The following is a 17,959-nucleotide window of genomic DNA, read 5'->3' on the forward strand; positions in this document are numbered from 1 at the left end:
AGTCCACCGGAAATTCAAATTAAATTTTTATTAGCATTTGAATTTCAAATATTGACAAAAATTCGTCAACACCATGAATATTTGCAAATTATTTTGTAGTTTGAAATTCATAATACTGTTTATATTTATATCTAAGGTTACAAAATTCAACACTAAGTTTTCCATAAGTTTTGCTTCAAATAGCTATAGAAAAAATTTGAAGCGTCATTATAGGAAAAATGTTTTGAGCGTTTGAGTTTTAAATTTTTATGAAATCGCGTAATGATAACGATTTATCCTCAAACCCGGTATATTTATATCTATGATAATATAAGGTATTATGAATTATGATAACTACATGCAATGTTTTTGGAAAAATTGATTAACCATGCCTTATGCAAAATGCGTCTTAATTGAAAAATAAAATATTTGTTTCAAAATAGAATATATGACAATATTTAAATATAATATAATATCCTAGACTGACAAATCATCTCCGTTCAGAATCGTTTTTCGTATACAATGATACCTATCTACCTAATTGTATATTTCTACTTCATTTGTGTTGTCCTTGTAGGTTGATGCATTTACCTTTTTTCCAGTATAATTATAAATTAAGCTCTTTAGCATTGGTATAATGTTATATGTTATTTGGTATTATTTGAATCTAAAATTACAAATGTGTCAACTGACATGTTTTGATGTAAATACAAATACTATGAATGGTTCAAAATCGTATCCAACAGGTAGGTTTTTCAATTGCAGTGTAACTATTCAGATTGAAATATTATTGTAAAATCCTTTTGGTACACTTTTAATCCGTTTATATTTAAAATACACGCAAAATGTCAACAAATCAAAAAACAACTTTTTATCGTATTATTTTGGCATTTTTAGTATTTTTGAACGTCACATACTTTTAGGATTTTTAGTATAGCAATTGGGTTTTTGTTTAAAATATCTAATATCGTTATTTATAAAATATTATTTATCAGATATCAGTGCAAATATCACTAATTAAATAAATTATAGATGATAATATTTTCGATGGTGTAACGTATCGGTTTTATATTTTTAATTATTGTTTAACTTTGTATTTAATTTTAAAATTTAAAAACAAAATTTGTTTTTGTATTTAAATAATTTTAAATTGTTTTAAGGAAATATTTAGACAAATAAATTATATCATACCTTCAAAAATATTTATCTTTATCATTTTTGTAATGGGTGATTTTACTCTAAGATTTGATCAAAAACATAAAAATATTATGTTATGCGTTTTGTCTATGTTGTGCGTGGGCCACAGTGAAAAACAAACAGTGTATTGTTATCCATCTAAAACTCAGATAACGTGTTTATCATAGTTCTGGAAAATATTATTACAAAAATAGTAGTCAATATCCGGGAACAAATATTTTTTTAACGATCATAATATTAATTTTGTTCTAAAGATAATCATTGAAAAATGTTTCCATGTGTCAACGTATATGATATTTATTACTTTGTTTTGCAGTAGCCTTTGGTTAAGTAAAACAAACAAAAAATGTAATTACGTGCCATGTACATGGAAATATTAATAACTAATACAATCAAATCAATATTGACAATGATATTCATGTGTATATAGAGAACCGCCATCTATTGAATATTTTTCACTGAATAAAACATTTATGGACTTCAAGTTAAATGTACCGTATACCGAAAGAGTACTCTACTGGTTATATCATTTAATAGCTTGGTCATATTTTTTATGATGAAACCTTGAAGAGTCATGTAATCCGCATTGTTAAAAATGTCAATGCTTAGGTAATTATCATTTATTATTGTATTAATAGACTATATCAAATTAAATGATTAATTAACAAATTTCGGTCGTGTATTTAAAAATATACGAGTATAGTTGGAAAATTGATATTTGTTAAGAAAGTATATTCAGCTATTGGCCCCTTTTTTTTATATATTGTCCAATTCTAAAACGTTCATGTTTCTGTGATGTTTATAAAACAATTAATGTCTTCCTCTATTGTTATGTTAATTATACAAATTTCAAAAATTTATTTTCCAAAATTTGTTTATATAACTACTATACAAATAAATGTGTAGGTGCAGACAATTATAATAAATTCAAAAACCATAATTTAATAATTATTAATTAGTATATGCATATATAATACTTGTTAGTTGTTATTCTCATATATAACCTTCCAAAATTTAATACATAATGTATAGGTACTTTCAATAGTCTAATATAAATTAAGGCGTTGCTTAATAATGCACTATGTAATTTTGTAATTTTATATTTAGTACAATCATCATTCAATTACCATAAAATTGTATCTATATTTATAATTTCAACAAGTTATATTGTTTATAACATAAACCGAAAAAATTACAAAAATAGTTTTGAAAACTGAAATTATGTTAAATTGTATATATGTATGAATAGCAACTAGATTCTATATTAGTTTATTTATTTTATTAATTTAAGATATATAATAACTAACCAAGTCATAAATTCGTAAAACTAATTTATTTACTAACTTTTTTAAGAGTAAAAAGACTTGGTTGATATTAATTTGTGCATGCATTTTTTTTTTTTTTTTTTAATATTCATATGTACTATTATAATATTATTAATAGGTATTTTTCAGTACAAAAATATATTTAATTTATCAATTTAAAACTTGAAAAGTAGATATATTGATATAATAATACACTTCCAAATAAATTCTATCTTTTTCATACGAAATACAACCAAGGAATTTCAAGGAGTTGAGAATGATTTTCATAAGAAGACATTTTGAAAACACAATATTTGTTTTATTATTTTTAGCAATCTGTTATAATTGTTTACAAGCTATTACCAAGCAGTAAAATATTCATAGACTTGGCGATATGATAAAAATATTGTTTAATATAATAGTAATTAATAATAATTATAATAGGTATCGTAATAATAAACATTAAGTGTCAGACCATAATAACATAATTTAATGAGTATCAATTATTATTTTAAGTAGTAGTAGTATACTTAAGTAGGTACTACATTTTAATAATATTAATATATTTATTAATGTATATAATTATAAGACGGTTAAAATATTATAACATATTAAGTATTTTAAAGTATTACATTAGAAGATAGATTAAAACAAATACAATACGTAGAGAACTGTCTAAAAGCATTTTGTAAATAGTTCAAAATTTTATCCTGTATGTGCGAAAAAAAATTGAACCAAATACAAAATGACTATTATAATAGTTTTAGTCCACAAGTTATATAATCATCTTCTATTGACTGGAGCAATGTAATTAAACTGAGTATTATGAAAAATTGTGAATTGCACTCAATGTGTTTTAATATTTTTCAAACAATTTATTGATGTGATTATTCTTAACATAATTTTAATAAAAACAATAATAGTATTATGTTACAATATTATGTTTGGTAGTGTCAGACCACAAAACGTTCAATATTATAACATTTAAGTAAATACACACTGTAACCTGTTTTATGTCGCAATAGTGATAATAATATTATTAAAGAAATTTAAAATAACTAGGGTATTTTTTATACTTGATAACAATACCTGAGGTAGGTATCCAATGTATAGCTTAAAATTATATCGTGTCTGAAACGAATTATTGATAAATATGTAATACATCTTCTTCTTAACGAATAACACTGTTGAAAGAATTTTCGATTTCTTGGACACGATTTTATAAAGCTCTTTCACTACACGGTAACGTTCCGTTTGGACCTAATAATATCTATTTAACACTTTAGAAAAACGTATTCTACGATATTATGGCAAAACTAATATACACGTTATTAAAGTCAAAATTCAGCAGTAAATGTGTCCACACGTGACCATAATACGATAAATTTATGACTAGAAAACATTAAACTTGTTACCGCCGTTTGACGATCACAGTAATATAAAAAAACAATAATACGATCATATATAATCATATTTTGTATAATAATGTGTTAACATCCCTACAGGCATAATTATTAATATAATGACCTGGACTAATAGATTACGATTATAATATTCATTGTCTAACGCTCGATAAATTACGTAAAAAATTATAAGTACATCACAAAAATTAAAAATAATATTATGTATAAATTATATTATTAATATTATAGGTACTCGTTTGTACAACACGTCAGATAGTAATATTATACGATTTGATCAGAACATTTTGTTTCATAAGACTTAAAATAATTATATAATATTTTGTTATTAACATTATTATATATTAAAATTTTTCTACCTACGACTATCTTCTATAATAAATAAATGATTGTTAGTTATATTATTTTGTATTACAATTATACATATATATATATAAAATGAACTAAACCGTAATGTTGGCTGCACACATAGTTGCCTAAAATGACCTGCAGACGTCACAATATTACTGCATGTCTGCACTACATTTACGTGTGTCTCGTCTCATCGACGGATAATAACACTATTACATCTAATACCACACTGCTAAATTATGTGTCTATCGTGAGCGTGATCGTGTGTTCGATCATCACCTTCGTTTACATTATACCTAAAACAAACCACCTAAATCGCGGTCATCGTTCTACTCTACAATTGGTTCACACTCTATGACGTCACAATGATAACTCTTTTATCAATGACTAATACTATTAATAAATAATACTACTTAGAGCACTATCTGCGATATATTTAGTTAGATATACTATTTAGTACTACTACACTACGTACACGTTGATCGCAACCTGTTTGACGTAGACAGGGTGCACGTGCGCAAACGACTCGTCTTAATTTGTCGTCGTAATATTATTTAACGGTCGTGACGATATTATACTATATTATCATATGTGAATATCCATCGATATCGTACGCTGCGGTACGAGCCATATCCGGTATAATTCCGGGGACGGAAGTCGCAAACCGTTTATGTATATTTTATACTCATATAATATATTATTATTATATGCGACAGAATAACCCGACTTGTCGTCGCATTCGTTTGGCTGCGACTTTTTCTGCTGCTGTTTTATTGTTATTGTTGTTTTTGTTGATGATGATGTTGTTGCTGCTGTTATTGTCGTGGTCGGCCGGGTCAGACGAGCCATTCCAATCAAACGTGCGTACCGCCGCCGCCACCGCCGCCAACACCACCGCCGCCAACGGTCGACGCAATTGCAACGATGCCCCGGTCATCCGGTTCCGGGTCTTCCGGTTTCATGGCCAATCTGATTCTCTGAAAGAGTCAAAGGAATTATATCACAGATTTATTCGATCATCAATATATACGAGTACGACTAATATTAATATTATTATTTAACCGTTGCTGTCAACGATAACCTTTAAGGTGAATCTAATTTTCAGAAGAAAACAATTCGCTAACAAACGCCTTTTTTCGAGCATTTATTACTAAATTAACATCTATTTCAAAATAATATAATCAAAAAAATATCAGTTCACAGTTGACAGTAAAAATCGTTTATAGAGAAATATTTATGAAATTTAACTGACAATATAAACGATAGACATACCAAGTAATAAATAATAATAGCATTAATAATATAGTCGCATAACCTTAGTCTCAACTTTTAATTTCGAGTAAAATTTCTAATAACAAATTAGATCGAGATTATACTTGAGAGGAGCCAAAAGTATACATTTCCCAGTATTTAACAAAATGATCGGGGAAATAAAAAATGTATTACCGATGATAAAACGGAATTATTTACACACGAATAGTGTTATTCGATTTCGTTTTTTTACTAAATATAAAAACAAATATCCATAGAGACTTCAAACTTTCCTTAAATATTTATTATAGCATTATATTAAATACATATTAACTTTAAAATAATACATTTTACAATTTAATACTCCAAAAACATTAACATTATACAATAAAAATAATAGAAAATAATTAGGTGATTACTGATTAATGATTAAACAGCATTCACCAATATTATTTCAATATCACTGAATCCTGTTTAGTATTTAGTATAAAAAAAATTAAATAACGAACCTGCATGAATGAACCCGGTGTCTTGCATACTTTGTAAATGAAATAAGCAGGTATGCAGCTGATCGAAGAAGCAGTCATCAACCATCCCAAGTTAATACTCCAATCCGGGTAAACATAAGAACCTCCAGCCATCATTTCTTTGTATCCCAATATTGAGAATACAAAAATTATCTAAAAAATGTATATGTATTTGTACTGTTTTATATATTATACATAAAACATTTTAGAAAATCACTTTCTTTAAAGTTAAATTTTAAAAATAAATTATATTGTAATTTTATTAAAAAGAAAACCAATTAATGTAATATAAATTAATATTCCAATAATATTTAATTTAAACTTTTTGTGACTCTCAAGTTCTTCGTGTTTAAAAATTAAACAAATGTTTAATCTCATCACTTCTTTTTGTTAATGCTAAAAAATAAATAAATAAAGTAAATAGACTACATCTATATGAAATGGATCTGTTTTTTTAATAAACAAATAGTTATGAAATCAAGAACTTGTATCAAGATGCATTAATAATGCTTTAACGTATAAGTGCTAAATTTTCAGCAACAACAATTAATTATATAACTTTATCCATTGAAATAGGCAAGTGACATTTTCTTAATAGTGACATTAGGTTCTTCTACTGAACTGATTCAATTCCCAATTAAATTTAACCCATATAAATGTTCACTTCCCTAGGAATCAATAAATTAATTTTCTAACATTTGCTTCAACTTTTATTATAATTTACATAAAAACTGTCATTAACAAAATCCAATGTTTTAGAAAAAATGTCTCAATAAATTAATCACGAGCTAATCTTAATGATGTTCATGTGAACGTTAATACAATCCATTGCATTATATCAGTGGTGCCTGACCCGTGGCCATTTAAAAATTTATTCTAAAAAAAGTAAAGTTATATTTATTTATTTTATAATAGTGATAATAATAATAAAATAAAAAAAAAAATACATATATTTGGTAGCCCGCTCGAATATGATTGCTTACCAAAGTGGTGCCGCTGAACAAAAAAAGTTGGGCATCACTGCATTATATTATTGTAATGATGATTTTTTTTAAATCGATTTTAATAGTTAATAAATCCTATGAGTCCTATAAACGAACTCTTCCAATCAATAACTATTTTATCTATCATTAAATATTTTCGTACAAAAGAATTTCCTACAGATTTATAATTATGAACGACGAAGAAACTCTTATAATAAGACAGCCATTGAAAATTAGAATTCCACGAATATAAAAATATATTAACTGTACATGTAATGGACTTACCAACAAGAAAGCGGGACTTATGTAGCACCAACACAATCTCCAGTACATACCAGGCCTGTGTCCGATCATCATTTCAATATCGTTTGCGAACCGGTCCACTCCGTAGACCCAACACACCGCTGCTGCCTCGACAAACACAACGAAAAGTATGGCAATTCCCGGTCCAAATACGTTCAATAATGTAATCAAATAAACTCCACCCTATAACATATTAGTGTGATGATATTAATGTCATATTATTATTCATGTATTTATATTTATACACGATAATGATAAATATATAATATATATGTATATATTATATAGGTATATCAGTGGCGTAGTCAGCATTTTTTTCGGGGGGAGGGGCTGATCAATTTTTACCGTGGTCTACCTTGGTTCTTTCATAAGTTTATGAAAAAAAAATAGCAGTCAATTTTCTTTTTATATTTAAAATAAAATTTAAGACTTTTGTAGTGACTTTCATAGACCATTAAAATAATTTTTTTATTTTCTTAATATTTCGGGGAGGAGGATTTTCGGGCTTAAACATTGAAACGATCTCAAGCAGGCTGATGTAGATAATGAAATTCGTATTCAAACATGTTTTTATATGAGGCACGTCGATGATATTATAATCTTTGAATTCATAGTGTTCAATCGAATAGGTATAAATATACCATAATATAATAACGTATCGAATCGTAATTGTATAAATTGAATCATGAAGAATGAATATTTTTATTAAGTAGACGCTTTACAGTTAATAAAAAGGTTAACTACATCATATCTTTTTGTAACAGTAAATTATTATTGGCACTTCGAGTTCAAACATTTGAAATTTAGCATGTATGATATATTCACATATAATAACATGTCATTTAGCAATATTTTTTTCGAAAAACGATAAAACTAAATGTTCATATTATACAGTTTTAAAAACTGTATATATAAAAAAAAAAAAAAAACCAATAAACGTAATGCAGAATATTTTATAACGTCGACAGCAGTGTAAAAAAAATGTAAAACGCACACAACCGCGGCCACAGTCAACTGTTAGCTCATATTACTCTTTTTCTGGACGATAAGACTCTGGCAAAGGAACGTCATAGTAATGATTTACAAGTACCCACCGCCTACATCGATATCAATATTAGCACACAGTATTATACCTATTAAAGTCGATATTATTTTCCACAACGGCACCTAACCCCCTCCTCCAGGCATGACTAGACTTATGACCGTTTAATATATTATAATAGGTACGTGCAGTACATTATAGCAGTGTGTTTATTATAAACGTTTTATACACATCATAGATGTCATATAATAATATTATATCCGTTGTGCACGTTTGTGTGTGTGAGTGATTGTGCTCAACGCCGTATTAGCTGTATATAATATTATTGTATATTAAGCATTCAGCAGGAGTATATATTATATATCTAATGACGGGCCATTAGCGAATCGGTCGAGTACGCGCGCGTTCGGCGGAAATTAATGACCGTCCGCCACTAACTTTTGACCTATCAAATTGGATTCAACGAGCACCGGGCCCACCCGATCTTTCGGCAGCTGAGGCGGTCCGACGCCAGCGAGATACACGACATTCGTTTTATAGCCATCGCCACTTCTCCGCTAAAAGCATTCGCGTTATTCCTGCAAAGTCCTTTAGCGAGCGTGTAACGCGCGTACGGCGGCCACCCCCTCCCCTCCACCCTCACCCGGCTGATGGAATAAACGGACGATTAGATCGGGCCAATGGTTTTCGGACCAGATCGTATATATATATATATATATATATATATATCGTATACGATATCGATGTATGTTATTATTTGCCTGTGCGATCGAACCACACCTTTTTAAAACACTCGCGTATAATGATAATTGACGACTGCCGTGGAGGATTTCCCCTGGGTCCGCGCACCAATGTGCAGGGCAAACACTTACGACCACGCGTCAAAACCTCAAATCCTTCGAGACGACGACTGGTGGTGTAAATAAGTAATCCTCGAGATCGCTGAGATTCGCACAGGGTGTAGTGCAGGGTATGTACGCGTAGTCTACGCGGATATCCGTCAAAGGCAAACAGGAAGACGGATAAAATCGATAAGGTTATACCGTATTGATAAAAGCTCATAAATGTACGATAGAATAAGTTTCTGTTGTCGTTTCTCGAGTATTTAAATGTACTTCTACGTCAAGACCTCTTACTGCAAAAACTCCACCTGAAGTACAAAAATAAGAGAACTTCATAGAGCATTTCAATCGATGGTGTAACGTGTTGGCATGAGTCTAGATTAGATCCGGAATCGCGTAAAAATGTATATGTGTTCAACAACAAAAATATTGTGGCTACCTATATTATAGTTTTGTTTGGTTATTTATTTAATAATACGTATACGTACCTCTATAAACAAACATTTATCTTAAATATTATTCATTTAATGGATAAAATTTGGAATAGTATTTTTTTTTTTTCTTTTGTTAATAACAAACAAATTACGTAAAATGTATGTAAAATCAAATTGAGTATCAGAGCCACCCTGAAGCAATATAATATATTTGTTAACCCGTATCAAGGAGCTATTAAAAAATATAATTTTTCACACATAATATAATAAATAATGAATATGTGAAACATATCACTCTAAAGCAAATAGATCCCTTTTTTACCAATGTTAGTCTGGCCCTAAATTTATAATAGGTATCCTATAATTTATTAGTCACACAAATTAAGTCGTGGCTATTTAATTTATACTAAAATTACAAAATGGTTATAGTAGTATAGTGAAGAAATAAAATAACCATCGACGATTTTCTTAATTCAGAATATCTACTAAGAGTATAATGTAATAATATATTATAATTTATAGGCAATAGGTACGTTGCAACTCTCTTATTTTTTAAATTTTATCACAGATACATTATTTGATATCTTTAACCAACAAAGCATTACATAAATAATAGAAAATCAACAAAAATGTATTAATTTATAAGTTACTAAATCAATGTACTTCAAATGGTCACCGTACAAATTTTATCATGGAAAGTTTTTCCACTTGTAAAATTAGTCGCATTTGATTAATACCCGTTAATAGTATGCCCATTGGCTTAAATCTTGACTTTTTTTTTATCGTATTCGACAATATTCATTACACGGTACGACATTGGACTATACACGGACAAGTTAAATAGTCACCTTGATAGTATCTAAAGATAATCAGTCATCTCTTGTGTTATATTATTGTAGTGAAATTTTAAGAATTATTATTTTCAATAGGCATGCTATTAAATTGCATTAAATTTAAAAGTAAAGCAGTTAAATAGTAATTATAAGTATTTTCAGATTTTAAATTTGAGTAATATTTTCAACCAAAAACGTTAAATTAAATAAAACGATTTTGTAAATCGTATAAGTATATAATATGATAAAATATATACAATAAAATTATAATAATAATAATTAATAATGAATAATTTACTAATGTACTACAGACTATAAGTATAATAAGTATTAGACCAAATTAACGTATCATTTTTTACATACTATTAACGGGTATTAAATTAAACTTGTGGCCAAATTTACCATAACCAATTGTTTACAACAATTTGAAGTACATTCGTTTAACTTACTAATTATTAATTAATGAACTATATTATCATCGATTTATATTAACTATACGAAACTACCCCTTTATTTTTTGCCTTATTAAATCCGTTTTCCAAATGGTCAATTAGCAGTGGGTCCGCGTGAAATTGACCGATAATAAATAAAGACTACCAATTATTAATTTTTTTCCTCCATTAAGTTCTTTTTTAATAATAAATTCACAATTCTGAAAACTATAAATATATAGTCCCTAATTAGGCATATTATATTAAATATAATGAGAATGCGATAATACGTTTCAAATAAGCTAATAATTCAATTAAAATGCATTAATAAATATTTTAGGTAAGCATAATTAATTTCTAACTTAACATTTTTAATGCGCATCAAGAACAGTGTACCTACTAAACAAATATTTTAACCGAATCAGTAAGTATTTAAATAGATATTATGTACCACTATTATGTAAAATAATATCGTATTTCATTATAATAATATTATTATTTATTTTGAATGGAAAAATTTTCAAAGTGTATAAAGCTATATTATTTAAAGGCTAGCATGAAGAAATATTTTATTTGATCAAACAATAATCGTACACTAAATAACATTGCCATTCAAGCACAGCGTAAAGTTTTTAGTTTAAATTGGTAGAATTACCAAATGTCATATTATTTGGCGTTTACTAAAACTAAATTATTTTATTTCAGTTAACTAGTGGATTGCTAATATACATTGTACCGTTAATTCACAATAATTACTAATTTGATTGCAATTTGGTAGAAAATGTACTTAATTTATTAAGTGTTTGAAAATAATTCGTTAAAATTAAAATCGTTGAAAACCGGTTTATTGTTTTTGATTCTTGTGCAAGATAATAATATAATTTTTAGACATGTAGTTTGAATAATAGAATACAAACCCAATATGTCGTACTCATCTGTACGCTAAAAATGAAAATATATTCCACCGAGGTTACGAATAGGTACACTGAAAATTAAAAAATAGCTACGAGATAAAAACATAGGTATGATATAAAGATAATAAAGTTTGACCTTCATAAAGGACTTTAAATAATAACTACGATTTCAACAAGATTATAGGTTTGAAAGTCTTGAAAATATTTAAAATACACTACTCTTTGAAATACATATTGCAAGTTGACAACAAGCTTATTCATAAATAACAATAAATTCCCGTTAAATATTTTGAACGAGAAACGATAAGCCATATAATATTATAATATCATTATTAAATATTAATATTATGATATCAACAGTTGAATAAAAAATCAAATCAATTACTAATAAGATACTTTGTTTGACGTTGTTATTTTTTATTTACACCTAATAAGCCAATTCAATTTTCAAAATGTTACGTTTGGTGAAAACATGGAAAAGGCAATAGCTTATCATTTTTGGTAATTTAAAAACATGACTACTGAGTTCATGCAACGGTTTTCAAAACATTCTTTTCCAAATATAATTTAATATAAACTTTGAGAACTGTATATTTCTTTTGACTCTCACCAAATCCCAAATGATAAAGTAAGAAATAATTTTCAAATGGTAAGAATTTTTTTCCAACACTTTTTTTCTAATACGAAAGTAAAAATCGTCCTAGTATGAAAAATACAAATTTTATTGACACTTGTAAAACTTTAGCTGACTACAAATATAAATATTTATATAATTAATGTAAACAAAATTTAGTACGAAACCTAAGCAATTAATTTACGTAGGTAAATCAATATAATTCATAAATCATAAGTATTAATCAATAACATAAAAATTGTGTTCCTTACGTATGTAGTAGTTGGTAATGATAGTATATAAATCACTGCTACTAAACCAGCAACAAACAATTCTCTATGTCGCTTTAATACATTGGGATATTCATCACAGAGACCAGTTATGATTGCTTCCAAACCACCGAATGTACTGTCCAAACCTGTATACAAATAAATATTATAAATTCCATTCATTTAGAGTATCTACACATAAACCTAAAAGTAAAGTACACGACACTTGTTATTATTTCGGTAATTTTTAAAAATATCAGAAATTAATAGAATTTATGCCAAATGAAATAAATCACAAGCAATCAAAATTCATAAAAACTAACACTATTTGAAACATCTCATTATACCAGTTACTAAAAACTAAATTTAAAATCATAATACCTAATGTGATGAGTAACAAAAAGAATATTAAGGCCCACATGACCGAACCGGTCATCATGGCAATTGCTTCCGGATACACGATGAATACCAAACCCGGTCCTGTAAGTCAGAAGAAATTAAGTAAACAATACGTTAAAGACTTAACATCTCAAGACTTACCTTCGGTCCCCACTTCGGATATACTCTTGTTTTGTACGTGTGCCATGTAACCGAGCATGGTGAATATAACGAACCCGGCGAGGAAACTGGTGAGAAAGTTGATTGAACTGGTGAGTATGGCGTCCCAATAACAGTTGTTGTTGAACTTATTGTAGCTGGACAGGGCCAGAAGAGTTCCAAATCCCGGACCCAGCGAAAAGAAGACTTGAGACGCCGCATCTATCCACACCTGATATAAAAAATTTAAAAGATTTAAAAAATGCATCCGATGAGGTGGCTAATGAAAATGAGAACAATTCTTTTTGCGTTTATAATTTCAATACTCACCTTCGTGTTAACGAGTTTGTGCCACTGCGGCGTCAGATAGTATCGTATGCCCTCGCCGGCGCCCGGTAACGAGATGCCTTGAAACAGCAACATGAACAATACAACGTACGGGGCAAGAGACGTGACCCATACGGCCTGAACAATGAAAAAAAACACAATCATTCATCGACATAATAACCTAACCTATATACAATATATACACTCACATATATTATATATTATAGTATTATATATATATGGTACGAGTATAAACACCCTATAGTGGATACATAATATCGTTTAAGTTCATGTGTCTTGCGGCCGATTCGTTAAGTATAGAGGGTATAGTCGTCTTTATCGGACGTATAGCGATAATATACGCGGTGGTCGACGTGTTTAATCAAAAGTGTCCAGACCGATCCAACACGCGGAGCAAAGTAAGGAAGGAAAATCACACCGCACAACGGTTCAATCTATAATTCATTAGACGTCAAAGAGATAAAAACACGAGTAATAAAGGGAGTAGTAGATGCGAAACGGCGTTCAATCACACTGCAGCACTCTCTTTCTCTCGCTCTCTTAGCCGCCGGTCAGTCTAGCGCGTTTAAGGGGCAGATGATTTTAAAAACAGTGAACATATATAGGTACGATAACGGATTCTTTTTCGTCCCCGCAGCCACACCGTACCGTATTATTATACACCTCTACAACACGTACCATATACACTTATCGGTAATGAACCGAGCTCACTGCATATATAATAATAACAACTCCTGCGCCGACTACTTAGGCTGATTGACTGCACGCCACGCTCGCGCCAACATATTATTACACTTAGTATTTTTTTCCCCATTTCTTTTCTTTTCTTATTTTTTTTTTTTTTTTAACCTCAGCTAATAAACTATACGGTCGATACGTAATTTATACGTTAACACACCTATGTGGGGTACATAAAAGACCACAAATCGTGTGGTGACCGCGGAAAACGCGGGATAACCAGTCATTTGTATCTGTGTCCACGCGAGAATTCCGGTGAAACATTTTTAAAAGACAACACCATATATTATAATGATATATACCTATAATATACTTACCATGCCAGTGCTCCTCACTCCCTTCCACAGAGAGAAATACACCAACAGGAACACGGCCAACAAGCACAACGCCAACGACCACTTTATCGGACCGATTCTATCTAACCCATCGGCTCTGTGTTGTTCCAAAACGCTCCTCCTGCAAATGGGTTTCGCAAATTTAACTCTATGCATATATAGGTACACGCCTAAAATTATAAAGTAGATACACGTCAAATACGAAATAGGTATTCGTGGACGTGCGTTTACTGTATTTTGTGCTGTACGTCACGTATAAAATTATTCAACATTATTATTATTATTATTATTATTATTATTATTGAGTGCAACAAAAGTAAATTAGGTTACTCGAAAAATTCTTTAGCCGGACTGGTCGAAACGTTGGTTAATGCCGATAAATTGGTCACCGGAGTGCAGTTCAACGTGTTCCATGGATTGTCGCAACTGGTCCAGGGCAGTTCAGATCTCATCGAAGAGAACAGATAATATAGGGCCCAACTGATCACCGTGTTATAGTACATGCCCATATACATATCGATTAAGCATATCGCATATCCAACACCTGAACAAAGGAAATAACATCAGTATATTCGGCAATATTGGCACATTTACCGCATCTCGAGTTTTAAAAACAAACTTAAAACCAATTACATTAGAAAATTAAAATACGATATACCTTGTCTTAATCGAACAATGTCATTATTTCGGGGTTTTTTTGGACCAATTATATGAAAATATTTTTTTTTAAATAATTGACGAATAATCAAAATTACACAATTATAGATTTATTACATCTATTAGGTATACCACTATTATAATAAACATAAATTGATGATATGTGTAAAACTATACACCATTATAAAATAATATGTTCATTTTCATTCAGGTTAGATACATATCATATGTCGATGGACAATACTGCTTGTGACGTTGTTATTTATTTTAAATACAGAAACATTACAAAAATTGTATAAATAACAAACAAATCTGTACCTATTTTAAATTTAAATGTTCAGTAAAATGTTATGATACTATATTTGGTAAGATAGTGTCAATAATAAATCCAAAAGGAATATTATAATACACAAGGTAATTCACCAAGCATGCTCACCACCATTTTTCTTTTAGTAATAAGTTCATTCAAATTTTGAAATTTTGTTTAGTATTAAAATACCTATACCTAAAACCATATTTTCAAATTTTTGATATTTTTTGTATTACTTAAAGAGTTTCCTGTGATGATACAAACTTATCTTTCAGGAATGATTACCCCTTTTTTCTGTAAATTATTTATTGGATAATTTTTTTTGAAAATGTTGATGTACTTAAATAAAAATTTGAATGAGTAGTTTTTTAGTTATTGAAATGTATTTACTAAAGATAATAGACCTTAAAAATATTTTTACAAAACTATGAGATAAACGTAATATTGGAACTTGTATTTAATATAATTGGGACATTTTTAGAAATTATTAATGTTGATAGAGAATATTTTAATCACCATTCACCATAGCCTCCATATTTTTGAACCCATTACCATGAACCTTTTATCCTTAGATCACAAAGTTAAATAACTCAAAAATTACTCATATCTACGAACTTTAATTTTAGTACGTAAAATTAACTATCTACTGAATAATTTACAGTAGTTAAAAAAGGAGGTTTTTATTTAAAAATCAGAAACTTACATCACCACAGTACACTCCTTAAGTACTAAAAAATAGGTTAAAACTGTGATAAAAAAACAAAAAACTTTCATATTGCCCATCATATATTTATTTTACTTATTTTCATTGTAGAATTAAAATATCGTGTAACGACAACGGCGGGACATTAAGTCGAGAAAAGGCGTTTCACACGTGTTTTCCCCGGTTATCCATATACCAAAGTTGTATTGCCTGTGCTTAATAATATTCCGCGTGTGATCAATAGGTACAAGGTACGTATTAACTGTTATTTACATTTTCAAAAATAATTACTATATGGAACGATATACGTTTCAAAGTGTATATTGAAATGGCGGTAGTTGTATATAAATATAATAATATGAAATTCAACGACAAAAGTGAGATCGACTGCGCTTATATTCACATGCGGGACGATGAATTTGTACAGCCGCATACGTATAGCTGCAGTGTGTGTGTGGTGGAATTCAATTTTGATCGATTTTTCGAACAATGTTTCAAATTGACATCTCCAACCGACCGATATAAATGTCTCGTCGTATTCGTTATAAGGGGCTTGTTTGTGAATAGTATCATTAATTGCAAATACTTATTAGGTAAACACAGGAGATACCGCCGCCTTCGCGAATTAATAGCTAGCGTTGAATATATTATACGACGTGCGCGTTCGAAAATATGACTTAAAGATTGAATTACGCGCCTAAATGGTATCGTCAGTTTAATTCGCAACATTTATTCGATTTCAGATTTTAAACAAAACACTGTAACTCGAGAACGAATGTTTTCTCTTAAATAGACTGGATATTAAGTTACTGAGAAAGTTCAAAAAAAAAAAAAAAAAATGAAATATAAAGTAACGTGATTATTACATTGAAATATAAAATGAAAGAAATCACTCAATTTTTTCTGTCACTATACAAGGGAAAAATTATTATAATTACTAATATTTAGAATTTCAACTTTTTTTAATACTTTTCGAAAATAATATGATGAGGATATTAAAACAAATATTAAAAACGATCAGAATTTTAGTTCATTAAGTTCTTTTTGAATTTCACGATAACCCTTTTAACAGTAGGTACACCATCAATCACCATCACATGATAATTATAGTTCTAAATTTTAAAACTAAAAATAACAATGAAAAAAAACAAATTCAAATGCTATGAAAAATTCAATGTAATGAGTTCATTTTGAATATGTATGTTGTAATGTTGTGCTGTAACACCACTTTGTTATACTTTAATCTATTAATTTGAAAGGCTTTTTTTAATCGATATTTGCCTTTTCAAAATCTAAAACATTTTACAGAAGGTTAACTGTATGAAAGTTTAAAAAAATTAAAATTAGAATTAAAATTAATTTTATTGAACACTCAACTTTTTTATCTCAAGACACAGAGAAATAGAAAAATATCAAATACCTCACTAATTTTTATTATTAAAATATTTTGATATAAAAAAAAAGTTATTTGACCAAAATATAGTTGGGTGCTGGTAAAAAATAATATCTTAGCATTATAAATTTAAAAGATATCAATAATAATATTGAAAAAATATAATTAATATGTCGATTAAAAATAGTTGTACCTATGTATTACTGTGAATAATAATCTATATGAAACTATGCTTTAAAATAAT

The 17,959-nt window shown here is 28.7% G+C and overlaps 1 protein-coding gene across 2 annotated transcripts in view; it reads right to left on the reverse strand.

Annotated features, from left to right (window-relative positions):
* Positions 1–2,777: 2,777 nt before the first annotated feature.
* Positions 2,778–17,959, reverse strand: part of SerT (Serotonin transporter) — a 32,890-nt gene continuing 17,708 nt past the window's right edge. For both annotated transcript variants that reach the window (XM_015520143.2, XM_015520144.2), the window contains exons 4-12: positions 14,983–15,196; positions 14,635–14,773; positions 13,562–13,696; positions 13,235–13,463; positions 13,076–13,174; positions 12,698–12,843; positions 7,299–7,499; positions 6,013–6,183; positions 2,778–5,229 (exon numbers count right to left, since the gene is read on the reverse strand). In XM_015520143.2, coding sequence (XP_015375629.1) covers positions 5,107–5,229; positions 6,013–6,183; positions 7,299–7,499; positions 12,698–12,843; positions 13,076–13,174; positions 13,235–13,463; positions 13,562–13,696; positions 14,635–14,773; positions 14,983–15,196 — 1,457 coding nt within the window. In that variant the 3' untranslated portion in view covers positions 2,778–5,106. The remainder of the gene's footprint in view (positions 5,230–6,012; positions 6,184–7,298; positions 7,500–12,697; positions 12,844–13,075; positions 13,175–13,234; positions 13,464–13,561; positions 13,697–14,634; positions 14,774–14,982; positions 15,197–17,959) is intronic.

This window comes from Diuraphis noxia, unplaced genomic scaffold, assembly GCF_037042655.1.
Source record: "Diuraphis noxia isolate RWA-SAM2 unplaced genomic scaffold, SU_Dnox_SAM2 contig0004, whole genome shotgun sequence".
Lineage (NCBI taxonomy): Eukaryota > Metazoa > Arthropoda > Insecta > Hemiptera > Aphididae > Diuraphis > Diuraphis noxia.